General features: G+C 37.0%; 1 protein-coding gene across 4 annotated transcripts in view; it reads left to right on the plus strand.

Annotated features, from left to right (window-relative positions):
• The window catches only part of LOC117291537 (synaptotagmin-7-like), a 34,156-nt gene that overhangs the window by 9,647 nt on the left and 10,782 nt on the right, over positions 1-13,727 (plus strand). For 2 of the 4 annotated variants that reach the window (XM_033773322.1, XM_033773323.1), the window contains exons 4-6: positions 2,582-2,683; positions 4,513-4,608; positions 13,308-13,440. In XM_033773322.1, coding sequence (XP_033629213.1) covers positions 2,582-2,683; positions 4,513-4,608; positions 13,308-13,440 — 331 coding nt within the window. The remainder of the gene's footprint in view (positions 1-2,581; positions 2,684-4,512; positions 4,609-13,307; positions 13,441-13,727) is intronic. The other 2 variants (XM_033773325.1, XM_033773326.1) reach the window with 2 other exon arrangements.

Here is a 13,727-nt window from a genome sequence, read left to right on the forward strand (position 1 = left end):
AAAGGTTGCAGTCTGATAAATATGTGTTATAATGAGAGAAAAAAAAATAGATGCTAATTAAACTCTGCGGTAATGTTTATAATCATGAATCATCAGAGAATGACAACAGACCATCTGTGGAATTGGCTTTTCCCTGTATGGTTGCGGGATGGCTGATTTGTTTAATTTTACACGTTGGTACAGTTGGTTATACCAAATTCAAGCATGCGTGGGTTTCAAGTGTAACTGAAGTGCACGTTGCAAAATTGTTACAGAGACAACTTTGTGTATTTTGTATCCAGTTCAAAAATAAATGCATTTAAAGAGTGGCTTTTAAAGAGGTCCTTAGAGCCCCTTTTAAAGGGGAACAGTCATGGTGATCATAGTCTGCTTTTGGCTGGACATGGATACGTGAGATCTCACTCACCCAGTTACTGACCTTCACGACACAAACAAAAGTCGAAAAGGCCACCGTCTTTTTTATCGCCCGCATGTGGGCAGTAACTGGTTAAGTGTTCAAAATATTATGTCTGTTCACAGACTCCTGTGTGATCAAGACGACTGTGCCCCTTTAAAGGCACTGGCCACTATTGGTAATAGTCCGATCCATTAAGCTCCTCCCCATTGCGTATTGACCAGTCACAACCCATTGCACAACCAAAAGCCTGACACTATAATTTGGAGATGCTTATGCGTTCTTGCTCACACCTGGGCTGTGGGCGGAGCCTAATGGACCGGTGTATTACTCAAAATAATTGTTAGCATAATACGTCGTAACGAGTAATGGGGAGAGGTTGATAGTATAAAACATTGTGAGAAACGGCTCCCTCTAAAGTAACGTAGTTTCCAAGAAAGAAGTAATTTTCCCCTAAAATATTTGAATTTGATTTTGAGACCTTAGAATTGGATTTTGAGGTCCCAAAATCAAGCATCTGAAAGCACACAACTTCGTGTGACAAGGGTGTTTTTTCTTCCATTACTATCTTGCAACTTCAACGACCAATTGAGTTCAAATTTTCACAGGTTTGTTATTTTGTGCATTTGCTGAGATACACTAAATTAGAAAACTGGTCTTTGACAATTACCAAAGGTGTCCAGTGTCTTTAACTGGAAAGAACATGAAATGCCAGCTGGGTAAAAAGTACACTCTTTAAAAAATAATTAGAAATAGAAGTCTCACTGTCCATTTGTGTCAAGCTGGTGTAGGTAGTTGTTGATGTGTACGAATACCAAAACAACCAGAGAAATTATTTTGTTATTTCTGAGATTATTGTTATTGAAATTGTTGAGGTAATTGTATTCAAAATATTCAATGGAATAGGCCTACTGGTTTAAACAGAATTCACAGAACTTAGGTCAGAGCAAAGGTTTTAAAACAATCAAAACAGAGAAAACAATGTTCACTGTACAAACAAACAATGTTCCAGTATAAATCTAACTTTTCCTTTTTAGAGGTTCCTTTTAACTTGAAGTAAAAACTGCCTTGCCCTTCCAACATTTGATGTACATGTATCAGGCTGTGACAACTAGATGTTCAATTTCTGCTAACCGCGAAATTATGTGCTTATACAGCTCCCTGTAAAGCATGGTAGTATACAGGAAGTAAGCGCAGAATTCTGCGGTGAGCAGAGCCATAAGACTGACCTCTGGTGATTTGGGCCCTAGCATGTTACAATCACACGTGATTATTCATTGCATGAACACATTGCATGAAATGTAAATTTTAACACTGAACTAACAAATCTTTTTCTTTTTTCTTATTTGAAATCCAGCATGAGTCTATTTTGTAGAGAGTTGTGGTTTCCCACCTTTACAAATCCAGTTGATTTTGAATTATATCCAATTTCATTTGCTTCCTAGTTGTCACTCTTCTTTTTTTCCCCCTTAGTTTTGTCACTCCATCTTCTCTTTGTTTTTCTTCCAGTTCCAGTCTCAGGTTTTGATATGTTCAGTTTCTTTCTTTGTGTATTGTTCTCCTGATAAACACAGTGCACAATAACATTGTTCACAGAATGACAAAATGAAGGCCCGATACTTCATGGAGACAACTGGGGCAATTGCCCTCATGGTCCTGGACATTGCCTTGGTGCCCCTTGAAAGATTCCAGCAGAAATGTACACTTTCCTCTTCAAAGTAATAAGGAAAAGCTTAGCTGCCTCGCCCTTTATGAAAAGAAAGTATCAAATAAATATGTGATTCGGGGAATGGTACAGCATCTTAAATCAGTTTCATAAAACGTACCTCAAAAAGTCATTGTAAATGTTATTCTTATTCAACAGAAATGAATGCTCTTATAATTTAAAGGTTTTTACCACAACTTGTATTCTCAAAATAAACAATTTAAAGAGAAACTGACTCGGTCAATTTAAAAAATTGGGGTTGATCAAAGAAAAATTGACTTGAGTTGGACTTGCACCTGGGACCTTTGGATTAAAGTGCAAGCAACTAGACCTAACTTTGAAGGTCCTAAACTGTACCTTGAATCTTTTACTAAAGTTGTTGCCAATGCTGTACCATATCTTCATTCTTGACCTGCCACGCCCTTGCATGGCCACACTCTTGTTGACCACACCCTTATTAAACCAATCTTATACTTTATTAGTCACATGCACCAAGACACACCCCAGAGGAGGGAGCCACAAAGAGCGAAGTCTCTTAGGTCATTCACCAAAAGATATTTAATCTCACCCGACGGGAGTCCATCGTAGGTGTTTAATTTGTTAAATTTTGGCTTTTTAAAAATTCAATCGCTCAAATTGAATCATCAGCGCACAATATTATTCACGTTCCATGCTACATGTAAAAACTATTCAACATTTCAACTTCTGTTTTGCAAACCAATTTCCGTTAAAAACCTTGGCATATATCTGTTAACGTTTTGACGTTTTCCAAACTGGCTGTCCCTGTCAATGGATAACAAAATTTCTTACGGATTGAAATAATGCAGTATGCACATTTTGCTGGTAATTGTCAGATCTCATCCACACAACCTTACTGTACCTATCGCCATCCCTCACATCATCCCGCATAAGGCGCATCTACATCATCCCGCATAAGCGCATCTACATTTCCACAACCAAAACCTCCCTCATCTTTCTCCCACCCCTCCCCACCCAGAAAAGAAAACAAAATTAAATGAAGATTCAAATATTTCAATGAAAAAGATCTACCACTTTCCCACCCTAACATTCAAGCTGACAACATCATTGCCAAACATATGTTGTTTATTTTATCTTGTGCAAATTTTCCATATGGAAGAAATTCTATTTCATCAAATACATATGTTAACAACTTTGGGCAAAATATGTACATATTGTGCACTAGAAAAACATCCTCTGTTTAGTCTATCATTCATTCACCGACAAAAAGCTGACATCCATTTAACAAATCATTGATTAGTTTTCATTGTTTATACACCTACCTGCAACATGAACAATTTTCAATTTGCATTTTGCTTTGATGTACAAGCTGTTGAAATTAAAGCCAGCCCTAATTTTATTCACATTTCCAGCAGTTATCATTTACTATGCTATCCATTCAAATTCAAATACTGGAAAGTTTTGGACGCCTTTGTTCTAAATGATTTCATTTTCAAAAAAAGTAACTAGTGTGCTTGTTTTTTGTTTGCCAAACCTACATTTATTGCACATGTCCATAGTGTGATTGCACATAGCACATTTTCAAACTTTTGCAGTGGCCAATACCAGCTTAAATTATTTTAAAGGCACATTTCAACCGCCAATCCATCTCTTGACCCATTTTGCGTTGTTTCAAAAATTATGTTTTCTTTCTTACTTGTTTACTTTCTCCTTTTTCTTTTTAACGTCATCTCTGCTCTTTTGAGTTTTCTTCCTGATTGGAAAAACTATTTTAAAAACATGTTTTTACCTCCTTCGAATAAGCTGCTTGTGAGTGAGATTTGGATAATGTGTGGTACAAAATGATTTGTTTAGTCTTAATTTTAGACGATGTGACCTGTGACATCACATGTTTTCAAAAGAGCCACAGAGCCTTGACTAATGGAAGAAAATATAAAATCTTATATGTTATGGAGATTGCACTCTCTAAACTTTTGTTTTGATGAAAGGAGGCACATCTTAAAATTTGTCCAGCTTTTACTTTCATAATTCTTGGACTTATGTGGAAATTATGACACAAAATGTAAACTTTTCCATTTGACCTGTACAGTATTTACTCAACCTAATACTCATACTCAGCCTGCCAGAATACTCAAAGAATGTACAAGGTCACACCTATTGTAAACAAAGTTCACATGGTCTATTATTTCAAGTGGTAATGTGTGACAAAACAAATCATTGTACAAAACATTATTCAAATCTCACTCCCAATTTGTTACCTCCCCTTTTTCAACTTTCAACCAATAGCATCCCTTCCTTGGCACCACCCACCCACCCCAAGCACCCACACCCTTCACAATATGTATGGTTTGTTTTACTTGCACCTGATCACTGCCTCTACTCTCGTGGACTGTCAATTATTTACTGTGGTGTGTGTTGGGCTTCTATCATCTAGACTGGTGCCGGGTCAAACCAACATTCAACGTGTCCAGCCCCCAATGCGGCGGTCACAGTCGACGCCTCTGACGATGCCAGCGTCACTTTCAACAGTGTATGTCATTTTGTTAACTTTGAAAAATCGTTTTTTAATCCGTTTTTTTTTTTTAAAGCCATTGGACACTTTCGGAACAGAATTTCTTTTTAAATTTCACAGATTTACAAATAACTTACAGGGTTTACATAAGGTGGTGAAAGACTTCTCTTGAAATATTATTCCATGAAATGCTTTACTTTTTGAGAAAACATTAAAACAATATCAATTCTCGATGTCTAGATTTACTGATTTATTTTAAACACATGTCATGACACGGCGAAACGTGCGGAAACAAGGGTGGGTTTTCCCATTATTTTCTCACGACTCCCATGACCGATTGAGCCTAAATTTTCACAGGTTTGTTATTTAATATTTAAGTTGTGATACACGAAGTGTGGGACTTGGACAATAATGTTTACCGAAAGTGTCCAATGGCTTGAACAGTCTTAAAGATATCTTAAAAAATAAAATTAAAAAAATACTATTAATACTAATAATACTAATATGTGTGGTTTAATATTGCAGTCCTGTTCAAAACACAGTTTTACTAAAGCGATGCATCGCCGATGCAAAGCATTTTCAACTGGATGACTAATATTACATATAACTACTACTAATTCACTCATAACGATCACTTAACTTTCTAAAGGTTACCTCTGCCTTGGTGCCCCTTATACATGTTCCCATAGACTTAAGAATTTTCTGATGCGGGACGGGTGCAAAATGGACATACCCTCTCCCCGAAGATGAAAATCCAGGCGTGGTAATCCTACATGGAAAGGGTGTGGTTTTAAAAAACTACTAATGATCATTTCTCACCGTAAAAAATGTAATCGCACTATTCCGCATGCGGACAGATTATATTGGTAGGCAAATCGAGTTCTGCACTAGGCAGATGCCCAAACGCGTATGGGTCATGCCAGGCAGTTCCATGCAAAAAGTTGTGACGTTCCCTCATTTTGCCCGCCAGTGGTGTTTTGCCCACCTCTGGCGATGTGCAATTCACATGATTTCATAGGAAGGGTTTATAGATAGATTTGCTAACCTCAGGAAAAGTTTCAAGCGGGAAGCGGGGTGCCAGTTAACATTAATCATGCTAATGGTACAGTGTTCCTGCATTTATAGCTGGTATCTTGCTTGTTTTATTATAATTTCTTTATTGCATAGGGCATTTTATGTTAACTCTACTGGCACAGCAACCTGTTCACTATTAAAGCAGTTGGTTGGAAAATGCAGAATACTAACTAGAGTTTTGTCCAGTGTATTTTGACTGGCTCCTTGCTCAAATCTGCTAAACTGATTATGAAGTATGGTTTTTACCATGGTTACTGATGATTACTGTGACTTGTTTCGGAGCCACTACTATAAATATTGTTATTATTAATAATTGCTAAGCAAAGTGTGATGTCACATTTACAAATCACTCTGGTAATGATGACAATACATCTTTAAAAAGATGTACCTTTGTGCTTTAGGAAATCAAGACCTGGAAATACTAAAAGATGAACAAATCATTTCAATTTATCTTTGTAAATGTGAGTCCCCGTTTCAGAGCATTTGCCATTAGTGTCTCTCACCTCTGATAATAAAAAATTAGTATCAAGCCATGATAATCAATCTGAAACTAAAGTTCTCAGATTCCTGTGTTCACTGTAATGTGAGTAACCGTGAAACCGCTCCAAATTGCTCAATGAAATTTAATCTATTCCTGATATTTTATAGACTATGGTTAAAGGAAAATTTGTTGCAACACTATTTGGTGCATGTTCCAACACAGCTATTAAACACACAAATTTGCTTAGCACTTACAAAATTTGGCTTAGCAAATTGAACCCTGTCCTTCGATTTTGTAGACTATGATTTAAGGAAAGTTAGTTATCACCGGCGTACTTGAATCATGTTCTGAAGAAAACAACTTCCTAATCTGTTCAAGAATCAATTCCAGTGCCCCATTTCATAAAGCTGTTAAGCACACAAATTTGCTTAGCATTTAAAATCTTGCTTAGTGGAAACAGGTTACCATAAAATACAAATATTGGATGTACATGTAGGTAGGGTTACTTGAGTGCAATGTTGCTTAACATAATCACGGGGTGAAATGGGGACAATCCCATGGGAAAGAATTGTTTTATAACTCAGACAGATCTACGGAGCCCCTAAAGGGACATTTACTGGCTCCGTACAGATCCGTGTCATTTGAACAAATAAAACAAAGATAGACATGGAATCTCATACATTCCATATATGCTGAAAGTTCTATAACAACTCCATGTAGACACTAACATGATCTTGTCTCGTTTGGATAAAAGGGCGGGGGATAATTGTTTTCTAAATGACGCTGCAAAGTATTTGAAGCCTCCTATAATTATTATTATAGGACTCCTACATCCAGCTTTAGAGTGTTACAGTAGACGCCAAAATAAATGATGACGTGATGCTTGTTTCACCAATGAAATGACACTCGGGATCTTTGTCTGCAGCATCAAAATTAACACGCCATTTTGTCGTGGATCACTGGTCATAAAATATTGTTAACGACTTGTTTTTGACCGGGTTGAAGCCTACGAGAGTATTTTTCAGTAGCTGTGACTCAGTTTTTTGTTTGTTTAAACGACAGATGTCTGTGCTGTTTACAGTGTTCATATGACCATACAAATTAAATGGTAGAAACATTATTATTCCTCTCAGAAGAGTATGCGCATTTAAATCACAAGCTACATAAAGGAATATTGTTAATAGAAGTTAAATAATAATAATTTAATATTCTTCATAGCGTTTTACATAAAAATGTCAAAACGCTGGATACTGGAAATCACAACAAAATACACTGGTCTGGAAGGACACATTTATTTGTCTGGGGGTACGTGTTTTTTAAAAGTCTGTTTTCGAGTGTGAAAAGCTTGCCAATGCAGGGTTGGGTCTGTGGTTGGCTTCAGAGCCTTGGAAGCTATTTGGTCATACTCTATGGTGCAATCTAAGCCACTTTTTCTTTAGGAAAAGTATAACATTGCTTGAAAGTAAGGTGCTGTTACTACATTCCAGCACCCATACCAAATCGTTCGGTTGTTGCAGCATCCACAGAACTACGCCTTACACAGTCCCCCCCCCCACCCCATTCTTGCACGCCTTTTGGATGGTGTCACATTTGGACATTGTTAGACTTCTTATTTATGTCACATGAAAAACCACAGCTGCACAACTTCACACACAAAAATGTTTCCTACGATACGTTTACACTTTATCAATTCACAAGTAATACTATTGTTGTATTTTCTTCGTAATGTTTTTAAATGTATTTTGTGATTGTTAATCTAGAGAGCTCGAGGTACACTACAATTTCCGATGTTTTAGGTTTTTAACTTTTTAACGTTGGCTGAATAAATAATTCTAATCTAATCTTTAATTACCAGGGAAATATTCAGCGTAAATACGAAAGGCGTTACCATCTGTATTGACATGGTATGATTTCCACTTGGCTTTGTCTCAAGTTAAAATCAATACCTATTTAATTTTTATAAACGGAGACCCCAATTAATTAAAAATAGGTCACATGTTCCTCACGTACAAGGCGTCCGTGAGGGGTATTAATTAACGGCCGAGTATGGCACGTACCACTGAACGACCTTTCTTGTCTTTCCAAACATTGGCATTGTTTGTTTTCATTCATCAAGTGACAAGTACACAATACACAAAAGAAATAAATGGATACCTTTACATGTACCCTTGGAGCTGAATGCCTGTTTCAATAAAACACGAAGAGGATATTTTGTAGGGTTCAGTCACGGAATAACTTTCGCTATGGAGGCATTCGGAGGATGGATTCAGGACTTAAGTGATTCATTGTAAGTTTTCTTCATCTTTGTTTTCAAAAATGGTTAATGGTCGGACGTTTCAACTCTAGTAGAGTCTGTCTCGAAGGATAAAAAGAATTGCTTTTTGTTGTCACTCTGGCTGGCTGACTTCAATGTGCCATAATATTTTCAACAGTAAAACAATTCTTAGTTTCGTGTGTGGATGTTTGTGATACTGTCTGTAATTTTACAGAAATCAGGACTTAGTTTTCACGAAGTAGTGTTCACAATTTCCCAACCCACTCAGTGGTACACCTCCCTGTTATGAATAACATACATGGAGAAAACCAATCATGCAAAATATTTGTGGAAATTTTGTTTTAAAGCCTTGTCAGTTTAAAGTTGAATGTAATTAAAGCTGGTTTATTTTGTGTTTCTGCACTTACTGCCCAATAATGGCAATACGCAGTGGCAACATAGCGCTTTATCACACCTGTGTGCATCTCAAACGCTCAGCATTTTTTCTAGAAGGATGTTAAAAAAATAGGACCCATTTATTTACAAACCACCATGTAACGGTGTGGTGCAATATATGCAGCCAACCATACTATTCTCTTTCCGATAAGTGTACAGTTTTTTTATGTGCGTTACATAACACATGGAAAACGTATGATCTGAATGACGAAGGGATGGGTGTTTTGCTTTGTATCAGGATCAGAACTTGAACCCACACTACTGGTCAAAAACACCAGAGCTCGAGTCTAGAGCGCTTGGCCACAACACACCATAGCATCATGTGTTTAGATGGTGCTATAAGTACAGGGTTCTGCGATAAGCAGTGCAATGAAATTTGGCCCTATAGACCCCTTGCGAAACGCGCAGTGACACACATGTGACATAATGCCTATCCTGGAATGCCTGGGTGTCATTTTGGGTGTCAAAATCTTATGCAAACATGCACAAAAAAGAGTTGACACCCAAAATTACGCGCATTGTTCAGAGGGGCGTTCTGTATTGTGTAAGAAATCAGGAGGGGCGTTCTGTATTGTGTAAGAAATCAAAAGCTCCCCCTTACATAATTCGATGCGCTACAGGTACGCTGAGGCCATGCGCACGTTTTTACGCACAGAGAATAGCTATTGTCCAATGATCTGCCTCTTTGAGAGTGTGACGTCATATGCAATGGGTCTATTCTTGTGAAATCTGCAGTTCATGCTTGTCGGTTGAACCTTGATGTATTTACTCCTCTAAGACAGCTGCACGGTTTACTTCACATGAGATTGATAATGGGAAATTATAGCAGGCATGATTAAGCAAAGTTCTGGTGTAATGACCACTCTGCAACGAGGCGTAGATTTAAAACTAAAGTAAATTATTAAAGGGGAAAACATTCTCCACAGTGACGGATTGTCAGACAACATCTGAGAACGCTAAGATTGCTTGAGTAATGAGTGCGTCTATGGGGATGACGATAGTTGGGTTCTTTCTCCATACACTAATGTGTATTCAACACCGTTTATTCAGTACTTTCCAAATCTCTGTGGTGAACAAAATCCACATGCAAATCACTCTGGTGGGATACGAACCCACAACCTTTGCATTGCTAGAGCTGATGTCTTACTCCTAGACCACACAAGTTTTTTTACACCATGCTGAAAGTATGTAGTGGTGATGTTCCTGGTGAAGAATAATCCGTAGTTGAAATATACACAATCTGTGAAATGTTTTATGCAAAAGAGTTTCTCGGATAAAAATTGTTTAGAAACCCTTTCTCTAAAGATACTTTCCTTGGAAGGGAATCGTTTCTTAAAATGTTATACATTGCCAATGCTCTGCAGTGCTTCTTACCAAAGAATTTTGTTTATGGTCTTTATTTTGTGAGTAAAGCTCGAAGGCCTATATTACTTTCCTTCAAGGTAACAATAATAATCATCACTACTCAAAAAACTTCAAGTGATGTCCATTAATCAAAATTAAGTCAATTTATTTCATCGAGTTAATTTCCAAGCAAAATAGACTTGTAATTTTGTTTAAATTGTTTGGGTAAACTGTCTTCATAATTGCTGCTACAGTAGTATGCACGTGTACGTTGTAATGCATGACAAGGCGGCAATCCAGCCACAGTCACAATTTAAGACAAAATGAATCTCAGGGCAAGCCTTAGCTTGGTTTTATCCTTTTGAGGGAAGGTATCTGTTTGGTAACCACTTTAAAAATTAATGGCAATCAAAACTTATTAGTTAGCAGCATTCAATATTTTTTAAAGCATTTTCAGAAACATTCCACTTTAGAATTGGAATCTGAGTAACTGTCGGATACGCCTCTCAAATCGTGTATTTCTATTAGGGATTACTCATCATTTGTGGACATGCATATATTTGCTCTGGATTTTCGACGATATATCTCAAAAATAGGACAATCTTATGAAATAAATTTTTCACATGTTAGATTTTTTGCATAATTACATTATAGAATTTAAAAAATTAAACGGTTCAAAAAATCGAAGATATACTTTGCCTGTATGTGTTTACTATTGGATCATGTATGATTGTCATCTAGGATAAAGTCAACATGGGGTATGCATATATAACTATCTATAATGAAACCGACTTGCCATTTGGAAACATATTAACGTCATAATAAATGGCCCCCATACCAGTATTTTTAATTCAAGGCTATAATAACGTTGTTGTAGACAAATGGAAACAGCGTTGAATAATTACCATCCATTTGAAGCATAAAGCCACAGGGGGCTCGCCTTGTAAAACAAAAAGTGGTGATATTGATGCAGTGACAAGTTTTTAGCCAGGATTTGGTTAAAAAGGGGTCAAAATTGGTCGCCAATTTACAAACAGGATGTCTAAATTGTTCACTTAAAAAAACATTTACATATGACAGATAAAACAGAAGGCTTTTAATTTCCCTCTTGGAGGGGCACAGCAAATTTCCGTCCAGTAAGGGGCAATATAGGAGGAGGATTTAAATTTGTGTTGGAGCTTTGCAAAGAGCACCATAGCAAAAGCACCGGGCACCATGGCAACTGTTGTGGGGGTCCGTGCGTTAATTCAAGGCCTGAAACAGGGTGTCCAAATTTAAAAGACATTATGTGCAGCATACAATATGGTACAGTTTTTATATCAAATTACAGATTGTCAAACAAACCCTTAGTTGATGTAAGAACAATATTTTTATCAGAATACTTTATTGTAAAAATGAATTACATTTTATAATTTATAGTATGTATTCTTCTTCTCAGTAAATAATCCACAATCATTACCTCAGAAACAGACGTTATATAAGTCACATCATTGAGCGGACCACAGGTGTTGTTTATGGATGCTGTTTCACCCGACAGCCCAGTCTGATTATTCATAAAATGTTGGATCCCTTAGTATTTGGAAGCTGGGTAGTTTAGCAGTACTTTAAAAAATGAATATCATCATCAAAATCCTGGTATTACATTAAAGCATAGAGCTATATATATTGACTAGAGCGCTAACACCCCGTTATACACGCACTAAGGTTTTGAAGCCGTGTGGGCGCATCCATGTTTATGTACAAACCATTACAATAGCTTGAAATTTTGTACGGCAATTGTACGGCTATTTGCATGATCGTGCGTCTGTTCTTTGTTATGTGCCATCGAAGCAAAAAATGCAGTAAATGTGAACGCACAATCTGCTGATAAGCGCACAAACTGCGAGCGTCATGTGCGTCATGATTAAAAGGCGCGTTTACCTTTTTTTAGTACGGCAACCAAGTCAAAGTTACTGTTTTCGTAGCGCGGACGTACGCGAGTGGACAGTTGCGTACGTATACGCACACGCAGAATGTAAAATAATCGCGGCAATGTGTGTTCTCTTAAAATTCCGAATTCACGCAACACATCAAACATGTCTGCGCCCAGGGTGGCTTCAAAACGCAGAGCACGTTAGCGCTCTAGTCAATATATATAGCTCTATGCATTAAAGGCAAAATAAACCATTGGTTTTCAAAGGTATTTGACTGTTTGATATGAAAATTACATTAACAAATTTTGAGATATCGCAGAAAAATCAGAGCAAAAATTTACAGGAAAAATGATCCTTAATATTCAAATTATTTTGGATAAACTGATCAAATACCTTTTCATATGACCAAGTTACTTTGAAGTGAAATCTTTCTCAAAATGCTTTATACCATCAAAAGCTGCTGTGGGCTTCTTACCAAAAGTTTTTATTGCCATTAATTTTAAGAGTGCTTACTTATAGTATATTCCCCTTTAAATAAATGACTGAGGTCGATTCAATTTAAATTTAGCATCAAGCTGTTGCCAATATACAATGGACTATTAATTAAAAAAAGTCCACAAATACATGCTACTGTACTTGTGCAGCATTTTGAGATTTTTAATGTTAGACGCTATGTCAAGAATAAATTGGGACTAACGATAGGCCTATTACTGTTCATGCAAAGGCCAACAAGTGTTTCAACTGTTAAATAGCATGTATAGGCCTGTAGGACACCGTCTTTTCACTCCCTGCCCCCCCCCCCCAAACTCTATGAAATTTTGTTTTGGTGAACCAGGATTAACTGTTATCACAAGAACAGCAATTACATTCTTGTTGGGTTTTAAGGGAATGGTATGTAGTGATAGAAGTAACATTGGGAGAATTATGGTGGCTTTTTTAACACGCTTAGTTTACTCCTGTAGCCGTAGTAAGTGGTGTGATTTGAAGGAATTTAACTTAACAAATACACTCATGTGGCGGAAAACTGATATTGCTAAAAAGTTAAGATTTTTAAAGCGATACCTTTAAGTTACGACTTATTATCAGTTATTGCAAAATAGTTGAACATGACATTTAAGATGAAGAAGAAATGTTTAAGGTTAGAAAATCTTCAAGAGTGATAGTTTAAACATTTTTGTTGTTTTTTTGGTTTTAGATTTGAGCAACCAGATCGTCAGATGGTTGTTGGTCAAGTGCAACCAGACGCTAAGAAGCTTGGTAAACAAACCTCAGTAACATCTGCAAATTCTGCATTCTCTTTTGCATCAGGAGCTTTCGGTCTCAGCGATGTGAGTAGAGGTTTACAATATTTGGCTGATCACCCATTCGTTATGTTAGACAACCCCCTCCCTCCCCACTTTCCTTCTTTAATACGCATTGTTTTTTTGTTTTTAAATATTCACATGACAATTTTGTTTTTGTTTGCTTTAACCCTAGCTACCCAGAATCCTCTCAATGCCCATAATCCTCTCAATTCCTAACCACCTAGAACCCTCCAAATTCCTAGCCCCCCAAAACCCTAAAATTCCTCGCTACCCAGAACTCTCATCAACCCTTCACCTGGTTTTGCCTGATC

Source organism: Asterias rubens, chromosome 6, assembly GCF_902459465.1.
Source record: "Asterias rubens chromosome 6, eAstRub1.3, whole genome shotgun sequence".
NCBI lineage: Eukaryota > Metazoa > Echinodermata > Asteroidea > Forcipulatida > Asteriidae > Asterias > Asterias rubens.